The 18,446-nt window shown below is 35.3% G+C and overlaps 1 protein-coding gene across 4 annotated transcripts in view; it reads left to right on the top strand.

The window, feature by feature from the left end:
* The window catches only part of LOC148949073 (uncharacterized), a 44,537-nt gene that overhangs the window by 19,408 nt on the left and 6,683 nt on the right, over window positions 1-18,446 (top strand). For all 4 annotated transcript variants that reach the window (XM_089093149.1, XM_089093148.1, XM_089093146.1 and 1 more), the window contains one exon: window positions 17,150-18,277. In XM_089093149.1, the coding sequence (XP_088949275.1) occupies window positions 17,150-18,277 (1,128 nt within the window). The remainder of the gene's footprint in view (window positions 1-17,149; window positions 18,278-18,446) is intronic.

Below are 18,446 nucleotides of genomic sequence, written 5' to 3'. Positions count from 1 at the left end.
TATTAAATACGTAACCTAACCTAAGCTAGGAAACTCCCCCCCCCTAAACCCCTCAAAAAACAGTTTAAATATCGTAAATTCAATGAGAAACCACGCTCTTCGATATATTTAGATAGCAATTACCAGCTTTGCGGGTGTCCATCACTGCATTCCTTCGACAATCTATAGCGCTGTGAGTAGTATCTATATAAGCACTTTCAAACCTACATGAAAACTTACATTGAATTTAACAAACAAGTAGTCTAACCTGTGCATTGACTTACCAAGGACAGTGATATTTAGGTCAACCACACATGGAATTGCATAAAAATATGCTCAAAAGTGTAACAGATATGAAACTTACATGAAAACTTACATTGAATTTCACAAAAAAGTAGTCTAACCGGTACATTAAGTTACCAAGGACAGTCAAACCTTACCAGGGTTTGGTCATCACGACAACTTGATTGGTGATTGGATTTGAATAAAATGAATGGTTTTCATTGTAATTCATATTAGTAAGAGAATTGAATTCAGAGAGAATAGCTTATTTGAGAGGATATTAGTAGAGAAAATGAGTAGTGCATTTACATTATTGGAGATTGATGGTGGAGCCGGCAGCAGGAATGATATAAGAGTACGAAATGTGGCTGTGGAAATAGCCGGAGGCTGTAGACTATGCCTTGAATGCGACGATATGTATGCCAGATACGTGATATCATTAAGCAAATTTAAGCAGGAAGAGCAACTATGTTTTGCTGCGAAAGTGAATATTCTCCATATAAATAAACTTTGGGCAACAATAGATGTCCTATCAAAATATATTGATGAGAACAAAATGCGTCAGTGAATATTATTGTTGTAATTATGCTCAATAAAATTGTTTCTAAATCAAAGGTATTTTTCTTTCTATAATAGACTAGCGTATATTTTTTAGAGTAGAAAAATTTTTGGTTAGTCTGAAGATGGTTGTGAGAGTGTTAGGACTCCATTACGAAATGGATAGATTTGAGAAAGAGCGAATAATGGGGAATCTAGTGCTTATGGAAAAATGTTTGATTCTAGATGACGATTTTCTAGAGCTGTCTATTCAAAGGAAGATATTTTCTCGGGGAATGCTTATCGATATAATGAAAACTGATTCTCCATCATTAGACTATTGTATGAAGCTTCTACGTCGTGGTCCAAATGCATTTACACAATTTATTGATATATTGATCACAACACAGCAAAATGATATTGTGGATATGCTTTTAAACATTAGTTTAGAAATTTAGGGCTTTTTTCATGAGAAAGATAGGGTTCAAGGATAATTTACTCCTCTCTCTCTCTATCCCAGACAATTTTTTGTTGTTGCTAGCTCAGTTTCATTGTGGCGGTGAGAGTGTCAACACATGAAAAAAATGTTCCATACATGTCGGCTATGTATGTAAACACTAGGCAGCTGGTCATCATGTGAAAATTGCACAATGATTGATGATTATGATGAAAAGTGTAAATTATGCAACCCGTGGCTATGACGGAATGTGATTCGACACTTGAGGACACTGTATGTGAAATTGCTTGAAATAAGCAAATTGAAACATTTGAATTCTATAGAATGAATGAGAATAGTATCATTGACTATACAAAAAGATATGACAAGACTGAAGTTACAATCTACTGTAAAAAATGTGACCCCGACATTGCAGTACATCAGGATCCGTATACTGTGAATTCAAATAATCTACCTACAATAGTTGTTGTCGAAAAATACCTATACCTAATAGAAGAGGAAATCTAAAGAGCAGAAAAGTCGTTTTATCATATATATAAATTTTTATCATTTATTAATAAACAATTTCACATACATTTTTAGAAAATTTTATTCGTAGGGCACTAAAATCAATATTAAATACGCTTGTAAGTATATTTTCCACTAGAAAGTCGTTCAATCTAGGTAAGTCAACGTAGATGTCGAGAAAATACTTGTAGGTGTAACCACGACATCTGAACATGAAAAAGAGTAGTGCATGAAAGCCACATGTCTTAGTCGTTAAATCCTGTACTCTTCGTTGATTTAGAATAATGGTTTTTCCACTGCTTTCAATAAAGTTGCTGATGTATGGCGTGTAGAATTTATACGATAGACCAAGAGGATCAAAAAATTCAATATTCTTCGCCGTTTGAAAGATGCATAGCCAATGGCCGGTCTTCAAAGACGATGGACTGCTATTAATAATGACTAGGGTATTGTTAACACTTGGAATTTTTTCAATGAAGTCCGAAGCTATGCAATAGGAGTTGTAATGGGACATGTATGGATCCATACTAAATACGTTGATTTTTTGGTCTGTGTTCATGGTGCTAGGTCTAGTAGAACACTGACGTCCGGTGTGATTTCCAAAAAGGTTTCAAATTAACTCAGTGATATTAGCGTCATACTCTCAGTCAGATCATTGGCAAATATACACTCTAAACATGCATTCCCTGTTCGTACTATGCTCATATCCTGAGTCCCCGACAAGTCCAAAACAATTACCCAATGATTTTTTGAAAACATTGAATCGGTTATTCCATTTTCGAATAGTTGAGAGTCATTATCTTGGGATTGCATGGTCAACTCGTACAGAGTTCAATAGGATTTTTTGTCAAATGATAGAGTGTACAGTGGAATACCATTCACTTTGCAAACAAGGCTAGATAGACCAAAAAAAAAATTAAAATCATGGGGGGATTCAGTCCAGGATCCAACGGCACTGTCACTCTTCACAAAGGCCAATGCCAATTTTGATGGGATTTCTCCATTGATAAATGATGAATCGCTATAGCTACGAGAGCCGGTGGCAATGTGACGTTGATTGGTGATCGTATGTGGGACAAGAAATTTAATGTTGTTACCATTGGCTCTTAGCTTTTCCACTGCCAATGCAACAGAGCTCATAACCTGTTGTTTTCGGACGTGGAGAATTGCCGATGTGATAATGACATTTGCATCGGGTGCTGCAGGAAGGGTTTTCTCAAAATGAAATTCGATGGGGCCAGCTGTGACTTTATGTCAATCTTGACATTGGGGGGTAACCATTGGGATATATTGAATATCTCATGATTTAATTTTCTAACTAGATGATACTCCTGGGTTACTGCAGTAGTCAACTCACCGTCAGTATCAACACCTGATCGATATTCGTAGCCCAATGAGTGTCCTCTCAACTCCTTGTATGCCTTTGGTGTCCTCATCAAAAATTGTATGTAGCTTGCATAGTTGGATAAATTATTTGTAGTGCTCACCAATGTTCCATTAATAAATACATTAATTTGTTTGAACAGATTGTTTAGAATACAGTTCTCGTAGGAGAGACCATCAGCAAAAGTTGGAGTTGTATTATCTGACTTTTTTTTCACCGCAACATTTAAAGCAATAAATGTTGATGACAAATCAATGAAATAGTCTTCATTGGAAAATATTTGAAAGTGTATATTTTCCGAGAGGAGTTGTTGGAGGTGAAATTGTTCATAGTAGCCATACTTGACACAGACATCAACATTTTCAGCATTGAATAGATTCAATGAAGAACTGATTGATGGATATGATTCCTTGTGGGGGAAATAAGTAATCTTAAGAGAAGAAATCCTTCTTTGATCTAACAATCTTTTTCTTCTTTTTCTGCTTATTGGTCTTCCTTGTTTTATTCCTCAAAGTCCCTGTTGATGTCCTTCGCTTCCAGCCTGGGTGGAGACTGATGAGTGAATGACGCGCACGCATCATTTTCAATCCCTTCTATTTTGCCGAGATTTTAATTGCTCACCAACGGCTGTTGCTGAAGATCTAATATTTTCCTTAACACTCTCCTTGAAATTCCTGCCCGACCCCCAGTCCTGTAGTGTTGAGGCAGCAAAATTTGATGCAGCAGGTACAAGACATTTTCTGGCAAGGGGTATTGCAGAGCGAAATAGCCTAGCAAACCAGCTACCAAGACCATAGCCAGACATTGTAGTACGCTCCTTGTACTAGTCCAATCCATTGCCTATTTAACGTGGACTCTGAGTACCAACAAAGCAATCGATATCGGGACAAACAAATGGAATTCTTCTATTGTTAATTTGAGGTCATTGTGCTGTCGCCGACAATTGGTCGAAAATGACATGTAATCACTGCTAAACCTTTTGTTATTGCTAGAGGATCACCCAATTCACTTCTTAGTGTTAACTGACAAGAGTTCCAAATAGGAAGTGTTTACAGGAACATATTGAAGATGCTTTATCTTATAGTGATGAACAAGTTCATGGTTTGTTTTTCGTTCAAGAACACGTAGGAGAGGGACATTTGAATTACTGACTCTCGATGTTTCCACAAAGGATTCATAGAGAAATATGCAAGAGTCCGAGGTGAAACCAGGTGGATAATCAGCAAAAATAACTTGATCCATCCCGTAAACGGTGCCAGTATTTTTCCAATTGATCATATTCTGTTTAAAGCCAAGAACGTCTCTCAGATTGTCATTGAGAATAATTATTTCAGTGTCAACAGGTGAGGTAATGTAAATCCTATCATGTTCCAATGTATAATTAAAATGGAAGGTACCATTCCTACGATATGAGATTTTTCTATTGATTGGACGACACAAAACTGTCATATTATATTATTCAATATATTTAAATTTGGCATGTGGATATTAGCTAGATTTAAGTGCTTCAACCCATTCATAGTCGACAAAGAGTGTCCAATCGGATGGTATAACTTTTATATCATACACACGGTCCTTTCTCAGGATGTTATAGGTGTTTTAGAGAATACAGTCGACAAGAGCCACTTCATACGCACCGTCAACTTTGATGGCTGGGGAGATTTTCGTCCAAAAATCACTTGTCGTATTCAAGTCTTTGTAGAGAGGATCGGAAACATTGGACATAAAAGTTACATAGAAATCATTGGGTATTGTCAATATCTTCAACACCAATCCAAGAATCAAAATCAGAGTTTTATCCTAGCCCCCGAACAAGTAACTGTTTCTTACCCCTGCGAGTACGAGTCTTTAATATATTTTCAATTTGATAGATCTAACTATTATTTTTAACTTTTTATAGTTCATAGTCATAAAAGCCACCGAGAATCTCTTCATCTTTGGTATCACCCAAACGATAAGTTATGGGTTTAGTTTCTAGGATTTTTACCACTTTAAAAAGTTATGTGGACCACAAGTAATTCCTCTTTTCAAAAACATTAGTTAATCTATTAATTCGAACAGTATCACCAACATTGAATTTATTTTTCTTCTTGACAATCGTTTCATTGGAATATTGTTTAAGAAAGGTGTCAATTGTGTCTAGATCAGAATGATGAACATCTGTTGGGGTTGAGTTGGACAATGATCGATGAGGTCGTTGATTATAGATCAACATGATTTTATCTAAATCCTGAATAAAGGCCAGTGTATTTTTCAATGTACAATATCTTGAAATTAAAAGTCGAATAGTTCTTATCAATCGTTCGGCAATTGCAGCCATTATAGTACCATGACTATGATAGACCAGCGTACTATATTTAACTAGTACTTTTGCAACATGGGGATTAGCAAATTCACTACCGCGGTCCGTTTGAATTTTTTTAAATGAATCCTGTTCGAGAATACTTTTAATGGCCTGAGCATCTTCAACACCTCTCTTTGATCGCAATGGAATTGCATATGCATAACGACTATAAACACTGATTGCAAGTAGAATGTACTTGTATGGTGTATTGTAACGTTGTTGAATATCATATAGAGTCAGGAAATCTGCTTCTATTATATGCAAAGGGAAAAAGGCTTTAGTTTTTCGATAATGATTAGCACGAAGTCTATGATTTCTATGCAGAGTTTAACTTGATTCATTTTGTAGATAGTCTTGCACACTTTTAGTATGAACACCAGTGACTTTGGAAAGAGTTGTGGTTGAACTTAAACTCCCCGCCTCACCAATATTTTCATAAACGCCTTTCAGAACTTCAACAATTTTGAATGTAAACACGTTGTGAAACGTCCGCTACCCTTTTGTATAATAGTTTTGGTTTGTGATGGGGGTAATGATAACATGATACGTTTTCGCTTTTTCATCGCCACCATTGTCAAGTTTCCACTAGGTATGCTAGTATTTTTCAAGATTGATTTAAAATTTTCTTCTTCTTCTTCTTCATGTCTTAATGTTGATGATGATGATGGTGCATGTTCATTTAATTTTTTTTAGAATTTTTCTATTGCTAATAAGGCTTTTGGGGAAGTTTAATGTATTTAGAAAGTTGTATAGATGAGCGTCAAATAGTAATAGTCCTTTACGATTTGTAACGAAATTATAGATTTAATCAAGTAGATTATAGCTCTTGCCCTGAATTATGATCCCTTTCTCATTGCTCTCAACTTGAATATGATCTTGACCACTTTCCATGAGATAAGTTAGGAGTCGGCTACTTTGTTCACGATATGACTTTGGCATTAGATTTCCAATTTTCAATACAATCGAATCCAATTCCTCCTTCTTTAATTGTGTTCCAGCAGCAGCAGTAGAATTCTGAGGAGATGATTCTTTTTTTGTAATCAATACCACTGGCCCTCGATCGATAGGGCTTATGTTTGTCCTCTTGGCGAAGTGCATCTTGAAGTAAAAGCAGTTTTGTATCATCATCAATATTCTCGTTGTCAAGGAATTTTCTCAGATTCTTCTCAAGGTGTTCCACGGGTGAGAGATCGAGTTTTATTTGAGCCAATTTATAGGGTGTTTCATTCTCTAAAGAAAACTGTTTACAAGTCCTGTCAATATTGGCAGTAAAAGTGTGAAAAAGCTACCGCTCACCTGAAGATGACGTTTCTTTTTAAAATTCTTTCCTTTCCTTTTAGAGGCCAATGCACGTACAATGGAACGATGTTGCTTTGCCTGTTGCTTAACTACTTCTGACAGTTGAACATTAGCCTAGGTCAAATTTAAACAAAGTTCAGATAATAGATTAATGAAATAATTGTCAATACAATGTTTGAGTACGGCTTTCCTAAGCAAGGGTTTTGAAGTGCTTAGAGCTGAAAACAGATGTCTTTTTTCATCTAGTTTCTTCAGTGTCATGATAGCGACTAATAGGTCTTGTTAGTGTTCACGGGAAGATATACTGTAATTTCATTGCCGAAAATATGTGTGACAACACGCAGATCCTCGGGTGTATTTTGATTAAGATCTAATAGGATATAGCCGTACGGTTTATTAGTTGCCTAATTGTATGCTGAGAGCCGAAATTTTGGGGCACCGGGATATATCTGTTTATTGAGAGTTATTAGTGAGCTAGAATCACGAACAACTCTGTAGATGATATAGTAGGCACAGTTCAATGCAAGTGCTCGCATGCATTTGCTCTGAGGAAAGAGATTGAGTAGAACCAGAGTAACGGAAATCTGTTCATGATGAGAGCGAACAGTGAACAGTTGTAGCATTTCCTGGGACCCTTGTTCTATAGATTCAGCCAGATCATCAATAATCAGCCAAGAGTTTGGTTCAATAATGATGAAAACATCAAGTGGCAATTGCTTTTATTTTATCGTATGACTCCTGCCAAATACTGTAAGAGCAGTAGATTTTTTTCTGACTTTTCCACAAACATTTTATCGCAATTTTTAATTATTTTAGTTAAGAGTGTTGTTTTGCCTGACATTGACGACCCACACAGAAACAATCTGAATGGTGTTTTAAATTGATACCTGTTCTCTTCAACAGTTCACCTAGACAACTAACTGTAGACTATGGTTGTCTAATCACTAAATAATTTCCCTATTACAACTCCGTTCAAGAAGAAGAAGAAGAAGAAGAAGACGAATAAAGAATCAAATTTTCTTTTATTCTACAAATAAAAGTAACAACACTTAAAAAAATACTACATTGAAAAAAGCACATTAAACATGAAAAAAAATACGCTTTTTTAATTTATTTATAATAAAAAATACAACATTTACATAGGCACTAGAAAAAATACTTAAATAAATACACTTTTTTTATTTGTTTATAGAAAAAATACAACATTTAATGAATAATTCATTTAAAATAATATAAATTTTATTTACAGCATTTGGTATGGGACCCCCACGGTGGCGGCCACTGCGGCGGCCACGAGGGCCCGCTGCGGTGGGCCAAAAAGCACCGCGAAAAGCGCCATGGACCGGGAGGTGGGGGCCCACTGCGGCGGGCCTGGGTCGGGGCATTAAATAGTGGAAATTGCTCTGCCTTGCACACACACATTGAAAATTGTTTGTGATATAGAAAAAAAAGAATTTTAAAACACTCCATTACCCAAAAAAGCATCCCACCCAATTTATATTTTTTTAAATGAATTTAAGTTATTTTTTCTAGATCTAGTTGTTTTCTGTACTCTATACATTCAACTGGGTCTTAAATTAAATAATGTCCGTGTGGTAGTACCTTCACACCATCCTCAAGTACATAGACTTTGTCCGATATGGCCAACATGGCCTTTTTCTCAACTCTAACTGTGTAGTTTTTAAATTGTAAAGAGCGAATCGCTATGACCTTTTGCTCTTGGGACTATACTACGTTCCACACAGTTTCTATACACACTCATGTCGAAATTATTTTTTACAAAATGTGTAAGTACCCCCTTTCAAACTTGTTTTATATCCTTGTTGTGCGTTTCCACACAGTATTCCTTCGAACCAGGAAACACACCACTGGATATCAGATCGCTACCCGTTTCAGATTTTAGCATTAACAATTGATTTGGGGCCTGGTGTTTCACCAGCACTGGGTATAAAGATTCGTCCCAATTAGTGTAGTCCATTCGTGAGCTAATGTACTCACCATTTTCCAAATCATTCAATAGATTTTCAGTTTTGACTTTTAACAGGAGTGAATCAGTGTCTCGTAATAAACTTGAACTTGTCCCTCAATCGGCCACTGTATCTTGCATACATTATAATAAAATGACAACATGAGTTTCTTAGATATTTCAGTTATTGCACTTCCGCCTGCAATATTTATATTTAAAACAATGTTTCTTTTCTTACGGTGTAGGAGCACCATATCAGAGTCTATTATTGTGAACGATGTGAAGTTTGGATCCGCAATGAGTCGAGCACAATCTTTGGGGTTGGTTACAATGTCACATCGACTTCTGTTTCATACGCTTTCGCACATTTTACCGAAATCTGAGTTCAAAATGAGTTTATAGACTTCTTTTTCAACTCTCGTTTTCGCTTGTGAACGCTTACTAACAAAGGTGTCAATAAACGTTTTCATGTAAGGCTTTTGATCAAATTGTAGGGCTCTATGAATCTTTGTGACTTTGAAACCATTGGACACCATCTATTTCAATAGCACGTGAACAACGATATTCTGTTTCGGGTTGAGGTTGGCAATTAGTTTTTGTTTTGAAGGTACCCAGTGCATACTCCCATCCTCTACTAAAGATAAATTGTAGGGGCTCAGAGAGTCCTTGCCCACCGGTCTATGTATGCACGGAAAAACAAAATCTTTTACCGAGTCATGGATTTCCATGGGTATTTCAACGTTAATTTCAAAAAAACATCCCTGTGCCCCATTCTCCTCAACACTAGCAATGTCGGGGAAATTCGAAGCACAGGGATTGTCAAGCCATTTATAATTGCCACACGGCAAACAGTAGTGAGACATTGCCGATGGGTAAAGATATGGGTAAAGAATTCATATCCAAAAAAACTGCGTCCGACTTTTCATCGGTGTGCTGTCTGGTCGGATCAGTTTTCATGATACAGTCCCCGTGAAAAACATACCCACCCCTCATTGATGTCTCTACAAACAGATGCTGATCCATATTGGCGATCAGACCTATTTCTTCTTTGCTGATTTTAAGTATCCAGTCCATCTCCGGATGAGGAGTGTAAAAATAATGACCTACATCCAACCCAAATTCCTCATAGATTTTATCCTATTTTTGCACACAATGTCCAGAAGAGTGAGTACGTCACTGGCCAAGTATAGTTTGTAATAATCCCACCCATTTTTACATCCTCCCTTTGCCCAAACCCTCTTAGCAAATTCATAGTCGCTTGTGGTGCACTCACTCTCAGTAAGAGAATTGCAAAAAGCTTCAATGGGCGGTAGTGACACCTCCTCTAGCCTCGAGCCAGATTTGTAATAATCATATGGACATATGCCCTTACACGTTAATATATCATACATTTCATCATCAGGGACGCGCTGTTTAAGGAGGGGGAAGCTATCAAAGTTGTTGCTTTTCTGTCCTGAATCAATTGAATTTAAGACTTGGAGAAGAAACTGAATGAGTCTATAAAAAAGAATTTATTCAGGCACATGCTACCCATGTCAACTGTTTTCCCCATGAATTCTAGCAGCAGTAGCTTCTCCGATGATTTTGGATATGATATTATATGAAAGAGAATCATCTATCCATGCGTCATCTACAACTCCACCCTTGGCAATGTGGGCAAACGCCGGTAGAACAAACTTTAAGTCGTAATTGGAATTGTGTATAAGACAGGTACGAAATATTGTTGTCTAAAGTTTAAATTGCACGACTGATGTGCTACTCCTCTAAAATTACTCCCTCCCGATGTAATTTCCTGCCACAAATGGTCATGGTCGATCACCTTCCTCCTCACCCCCCATTCCCAACACCCTCATCAAATTCCCCCTTGGAAACCCAACACATTTTACGATTTTTAATGGCTGTTATGTCATCTGGTGATAGGAGCATAGGATAGTTTGTGTAACGAAGGCGCGAAATTGCACCGTTTGCTGTTTTGATTAGACTGACCAATGCCGAGCACATGCAGTCTTCATCGTCGCTCAACATCTCACCTACATCCAGCACTTGCATAGTATTATTGGAATACCGTTGCGCATAAGTGTAAGAGACCGCTATGGCTTCATGTATTTTAACAAGATTTGAATTTGACGAATCGTACACGTCTGTCAGTTTCGATTCGCAGTCTAAAGCGATCTTATTGCTCTGCAGGAGCGTGTTTTGGAAATTTTTAAAACGTAAGATCGCTCGATTTCCGCTTACCGTCTCCAAAGCCTGGTATCCATGAAGTTTACAGTGTTTCATGTGATGCTTTAACTTTAAATCAGAGTGAAATCTTGAGAGGCATGTTGGACAGCAATAACACATACCATTCCGCTTTTTACACTCACTTAGAACCCTACTAATATCATTAATTGGATTAAAATGACCAATTGAATCGGGGTCTGTGGGTGGAGTGTATAGAAGCCACATACTACATCCACATCCACACATTCTACTGATTCAATTGAAGGAGCCAGCACAGGAAATAATACCCCCTTCTTATCGGAACGGTAACCCTCCTCAAATTTGGTTTCATACTGAAACACCGTGACACTAATCTTTAAAGGTGCATTAGCCCGCTCGAAAATATCTATTCCTTTTAGTGTCACAGGAAAGTGACCATTTAAAAAATTAAAATATACTTTGGGGAACTTTGAACCCTCCCTACCATTAACTGCCATTTCATCCAACTTTTTCTTAGATGCATCTATTTGAACTGGTCTGTATGCACCAATTAAAAATGCATACTTGAAACACTGTAGCCTCGTATCGAAACAGATTCGTTGTATCCCCCTACATCCCTCTAAATCTGAAAGATATTTTAAAACTATAGCCCTCTCCCTAACCCCACCACCTTTTACAATAAAATCCTTTTTAAATCTACAAATATTAACATTTAAACTTTCAATATATAAAACCACCGAGCCACTACCCCCCTCGTTATAATTTTCCCACTTAGTTTGAATACTATTAGCCCAATTGAGAAAAACCTCCCCATAATTTGATAAATGTGGGCGAATTGCCAACATCTCAGTGTGTAAGTATTTCGAATACACCTCACCCGTATTTTCATTTACAAAAAATATTTTTAGTGCTATTGAAGCTTTTAAACTGACCACCATCACCCAGACTCCCATCTGTTGTTCAAGAATGGCTCGAATCTTATTAGTATATAAATGTGTAATGGCCGAGGGATCTGTTATTATATCCCCCGACACTAGAGAATGAAAGGGATCACCGAAATTGGCACTGTAGACCTTTGTTTGGTGCAAGGCAGAGTTGGAAAGAAAAAAATCTGGAAGAGGGAATACTGGTGTTGTTGTTGCTGTATTGTTACTACTACTACTTCTACTACTAGATTTAACATTAAGCAGAAGGGTGGGGGGTGACACAGAATTGTCAATAGCACCACCCCTAGTCTGTTAAATTACATTGGATTGACATGGCATGAAGTCCCCTAGGCTAGTTAGCATGTCTTCCAGGGTGTCTGGGGATAGCTGATCAAGCCAGCCTGTATTGTCCTGTGATGAAATTTCTATATGAGGACCCGGTTTAGATGCACTACTAACATCGCCTAAATGCTCTCGCATAAATCTATCTGTCCATTCTGGGTCCTCCATCATGTAAATGTCACAAGTTAAATCCTCTAGGCTGTCCATGTCCCCAAAACAATCATTAAGAAAACCCCTATGCCGCTCCATATTGTCTAGAACTAATGTAGGTTCCTCTCTGAATTCTATTGGTGGTGCGATGATAGGCTCAGGTCCACTAAAAATTGATGTTTTATAACCCAATGAAGAAGGCTCTGCTAATTCATTAATCTATAGAAAAAAGGGCTAATTTTTGATGTGAAATAACCACTATTTTTATAAAGTTAATAAAATAAGTCAATTTTTCATAGTCATTGTCCCACCACCTGAACAATTAAAAGAAATAAAGTTACATTGGCATATGTCTTTCATAATGACAACAGAACATGTTCAAAATATATTTGGTTTAGTCAGGAAAATGAAGCCTTATTCTTATATGTGAAGTTAGAACAAGAGAATGTTATAAAAAATTAATGGTTTTATTCGAAATAATATAATGTTCAGAATGAAAATGCAAAATAGGGATCCAACTCTAGTGCTTGCCCGTCTTGATTGTAAGTCTCAACAAAACCCGTCCATCATTCAACCGAGGCAGTATGTTCTATGAAACATTGCTCTTCAGCTTCGGTTAATGGTTATGCATCCCATACATTGGATGATTGTGGTGTAAGTTTCTCCCTTTTCTCAACAATCCGAATTTTCCTATGTCGCTTGGTGATGGATTTGATTGAAGTGGTGGTAGCAGTAAACCTGGACTAAATAAATCATTGTATGAAAAAGAACTTTTTTCTACTTCCAAATCAACAATTAAAGTGCCCCATCCCCCCATCCTCATCCCATTCCTCCACACTCTTTTTGTTCTTTTTTTTTCTACAATAATTAGCTCTCTTGAGAAAATGCATTTACACTTATAAGTGGCTGATTCAAAATTATTATTATTATTATTCCTCGAATAAGCAATATCCTATTCATTGAGTTTGCATTAATTTTGACTATTTACCTCATATATTGTTTATTCAGAAGTAGGTAGCTTACAGGCATATAGACCTAAATTTCAATCATCTTAATATATATATATATATATATATATATATATATATATATATATATATATATATATATATATATATATATATATATATATATATATATATACACACACACACACACACACACATATATATACATATATATATATATATATATATATATATATATATATATATATATATATATATATATATATATATATATATATATATATATATATATATATATATATATATATATATATATATATATATATATATATATATATATATATATATATATATATATATATATATATATATATATATATATATATATATATATATATATATATATATATATATATATATATATATATATATATATAAGAGACATGCTAATCCGGTTTCATTCGCGTCGTCAGTTGCGAAAGAGCCTTCTTCACCTCAAGCATAGAAGGAATCAATTTAATAAATTATTATAATTTTTTCAGAATATCTATTTACACTTATGTCAAAAATCACAGCAAGGTCGCTAGAATCCTCCTTTCCTTCGGAATGGGGAGCTTAGTGAATTACACTTGGCCTGATCGAATTTAATGGTTTGATCAACAATGTCTCGACGTTGTCCTCGGGTCCATCCAACTTTATACGCTTTTGTTGTGATGGCTGATCAACAACATCCTAAAATAAAAATAAAAAAATTTTCAGTTTTCAAAATATTTCGCTTACGAGAGGGCACTGCCCCTTCAATTCCACAGTACCAAACCCCCAAAACTTGAAAAAATGGCACAATTTAATTAGCTACTTCAATTCTTACTTATTCAGAATATTAATGGGGGCACTGGCCCATTCAATTCCACAGTACCAAACATCAAAAGTTGACAATTACAGATCTTTTTCAATTTTGTTTATCATGCTTTAAAACTTATATACCTAAATTGCAAAATACTTAAAATCACATAAAAAGGAAGAAGAAGACCCCTAGACGTAGCCTAAACCAAAAAAATTATTAAATATATGAAGGGGTTCGCCCTCTACTCAATACCTCACCCTTTACGCTAAAGTTGTTTTAGCACTTTCAAAAGAGGTATCTATTCTAATTAACTGGCCTTTGTGATTCAAGAGTTTGTGATTCGAACAAAACTCGAACTTTAGCGTAAAGAGCGAGGTATTGACTAGGGTAAATTCCTTAATACACGTGATTATAACTCAATTATGAGAAAGCCATTTAGCCAAAACAATAAAATTAATATGCAAATTTCATTCTTATTATTCATGCACGGTGAGCCAAAATCAAAGCTGAAATAATTCAAAAACCTTCAAAAATTAAATTAAAAAAACTAGTTTTTTTAACTGAAAGTAAGGAGCGACATTAAAACGAACAGAAATTATTCTATATATGAAAGGGGTTATCCCCTCTTCATCGCCTCGCTCTTTACACTAAAGTTTGACTCTGTCACACAACTATATTTTCTAAAATTATAAAAAAAACTTTAGCGTAAAGAGTGAAGCGTTGAGGAGGGGACAGCCCCTTTCATATACGGAATAATTTCTGTTCGTTTTAATGTCGCCCCTTACTTTCAGCTAAAAAAAACTTTTTTTTATTTAATCATGTTCTAAAGGCCAATAAAAACGTTTCATAGCCGTTGAATCTTTATGATGCATAAACTTGCAGTAAAAAAATTGGAAGGAATTTCGTACATTATGCAAAAATTGTTGTTTTTGCGTGAAAATACAGCACGGTGAAAAAAGCGTAAATAAGGAAGGTAAAAGTTAAGTTGAATTTTGAGGCAAACATTGTCTGACTCATTTTTGACTTACTTTTTAAAGACTGTGGCTCCAGAGTATTCAGTGTATTATGTGGATCCAGATTAGTTAATGCTTGTTGTTTTAAAGATTCTAAAAAATGAGAACATGGAAAAATATAATTTAATTTTGATGGCATTTTCAGACGGCTTATTTTGCTACTTCAATTCTTACTTATTCAGAATATTAATGGGGGCACTGGCCCTTCAATTCCACAGTACCAAAACCCCAAAAGTTGTCAATTATAGATCTTTTTGAATTTTATATGCCACGCTTTTAAAACTTATATACCCAAATTGCAAAATACTTAAAATCATGGAAAAAGGAAGAAGAAGACCCATAGACGTAGCTTAAACCAAACATATATTTAATATGTTTTTTTAAAGGAAATTCCTCCTTAACATAACGACGAGACAAAAATGGATTTCTTTTTATTATAATATAAGAAAATTTTACTCACCAGAAGTCGCTTAAACCATTCCATATGTCTACCAATGTAAACGATCGTAAAATATATATATCGATAGAATGAATGACGTATTCAAACTGTATAAAATTCCAATTTGAAACTCGATTTTATAGTAAAAAAACTGAATATATTAACTCTAACCCAAGATGCACCGGTTTTTTGACACGGATAATGAACTTTAGGCATGTTCTGCCCTAAAAGGCATGTAGGCCATATATATATTATGAAGTAGAAATCTGGCTTACTTGAATTATGACTCGGAAACCTGTCCTTCATAGCATGTACCACTATTATGCAGTCACTGGTGAAGCCTATATATCACTGCCCTTGGTAAGTCAATGCACAGGCTAAACCACATTTTTTTGAAATTCAATGTAAGTTTTCATGTAAGTTTTGTATCTGTTACACTTTTGAGCATATTTTTATGCAATTCCATGTGTCATTGACCTATATATCACTGTCCTTGGTAAGTCAATGCACAGGTTACACTACCTTTTTGTGAAATTCAATGTAAGTTTTCATGTAAGTTTGAAAGTGCTTATATAGATACCGCTGATGATTACCATTAAGTGCAACTGTACCATTTTTTTTAGACGCTACAGAATAAATTTTAGCTTGTTTGTTTAGTAAAAAAAACAAAATTCCGACTCGTTTTAATTCTCTTGCAAGCCTCCTGTTCCCAAAAAAATACCTCCCCCCCCCCAAACATAAATCTTGGATATGACCTGTTCTAAATTCTTAGATTTTTCTTTCCACGAAAACATCACTATCAGGGTCTAGGAACAGCGATGATGCTGTTCCTCAAAAAAATACCAAAAAGAGGTCTGGGAGGGGCATTTGCCCCCCCCCCCCCCCCAGCGCCATTGCAAATTACACCCCTGCTCCCAAAGACTACTACACCTTCACAGGAAAGCTACACATTCTTAACCTATTTGTTGCCATAGGTTTTTAGTGAGTTTTTAGTATTCTTTAGTATCTTTTAGTAGCTGTCTTTTGCCACAGGAAACAAACTTATGACATGTTTGCTGCAATATTTCACAGAGGCAAATGAAATTAAAAAATACATAAATAAAGACCTCAGTTTAATTAGAGATATTCCCAAAAACCAAATATGAGATAACTTTATATAAAGATAATTGAGTCAGATTTGGAGTCAGATATATTTAATAATATAAAAGTAAAGATATCTAAAATTAACCAAGGCAATAAATCAAAACATAAACAAGCTAATATTTTTTTGACGCTACAGAATAAATATCAGCTTGTTTGTTTAGTACATAAAAACATAAATCTAATGCGTTAAATTCTTTTGCAAGCCTTCTGTACCCGAAAAAAATACTCCCCCCCCCCAAACAGAAATCCTGGATATGACCTGGCCTAAATTCTTGGATTTTTCTTTCCACGAAAACATCAATATTAGGGTCTAGGAACAGCGATGATGCAAGTGTATTTTTTTCTGTCTTTTCTATCTCTTTTTTAGGTTCTATGGTTCTCATCTAAGTTATTTGAATATATCAAAGAAGGTTTTCAAAGGATCAAAGGCTCAAATGATACAATGGGATTCAAAAAAAGAAAACATAAAAAAAATCTTGGATGAAGAATACAAACCGAAGAGTCCAAAAATGTACAAAAAAGAAGAAAACAAAGAGAAGAATAAGAATAACGAGGAAGCAAATACAGATTTAGCAGGAATATTCCTAACTCCTCTTCAAAAAAAGATTACAGAATGTGATTATCCGTATTTGCAGATCGTTGGTCTACCAGGGACTGGGAAAACTTATTGTTTAATTCTGAAGATGGTCAGGGTGTTTTTAGAACTTTGGCATTCACACCAAAAACAAAATAGAGCGATGAAAGAATTCACCATTGTGTATCATCGAAATGAGGAAACGCTACGTGTTATTCAAAAAACATTTTGGCAGACCGTCAAGAAACAAATTGAAGGAAACGATCGACCAAAAAATTTTTTCAAGGAACTCACTGATTCAAAACTAATAAGATTCATTGGTGGCCGAAAGCTTATGGTGCAGAAAATGAACTCTTCTGACACTGACACGGAGGAGCTGTTTCAGGTTAAAGAATATACTTTAGGGACAAAATTTAAAGTATTTTGTGATGATGTAATTTTTGGCCATCAATTGCATCCAATCATTTGGTACTCTGGATTAGGTGAAATAATTAAGGCAATTCACCAGTCCAATTTATGCTGGATTACTTCATATTCAATCTTACCTCCAGTAAGAAATATTTATTGCCCTCTATTATGCATAACAGTAAATGGGCAAAAGATATATGATACTTCGCTCTATGTATATCTTACAGAAAGTTTGAGATATACAGGAAGTATACACGCTGTTATCAACTTTATGTTAAATCAACTTAATACATTTTCTAGTCTAGATTTCAGTCCAGGAACTCGTGTTATTGGGGAAAAACCTCAGTTTATTTGTGTAAGAGATTACAACACAATGAAAGACAAAGTACAGGAATTACTTAATAAATTGGATAAAGAGGGATTTCAAAGAAAGGAAATAGCCGTTATCAGAAATGATAAGTGGAGGAAAATATTGATCCCCTTGATGAAGCAGTGTAAAAATATAATTCAAAGGTAAACAAGCATCCTTCTATCTGTTAAGGGTCTATATTAATAGCTTTTAGGTTCTATATTCTTTCTAGAGGAAAGAAGAGAGCCCCAAGAAGAAATTTTTTGGTAAAAACGACTTTAGCTTTTCTAAATCGTAGTCCAAATCATGATCATCATAGCAGAGAAAGTTTGC

The sequence above is a fragment of the Artemia sp. Qi Xiang Cuo genome, chromosome 8, assembly GCF_049724085.1.
Source record: "Artemia sp. Qi Xiang Cuo chromosome 8, ASM4972408v1, whole genome shotgun sequence".
NCBI classification, from domain to species: domain Eukaryota; kingdom Metazoa; phylum Arthropoda; class Branchiopoda; order Anostraca; family Artemiidae; genus Artemia; species Artemia sp. Qi Xiang Cuo.
Note: the sequence above shows the minus strand (reverse complement) of the source record. Positions and strands in the feature narration are given on the sequence as shown.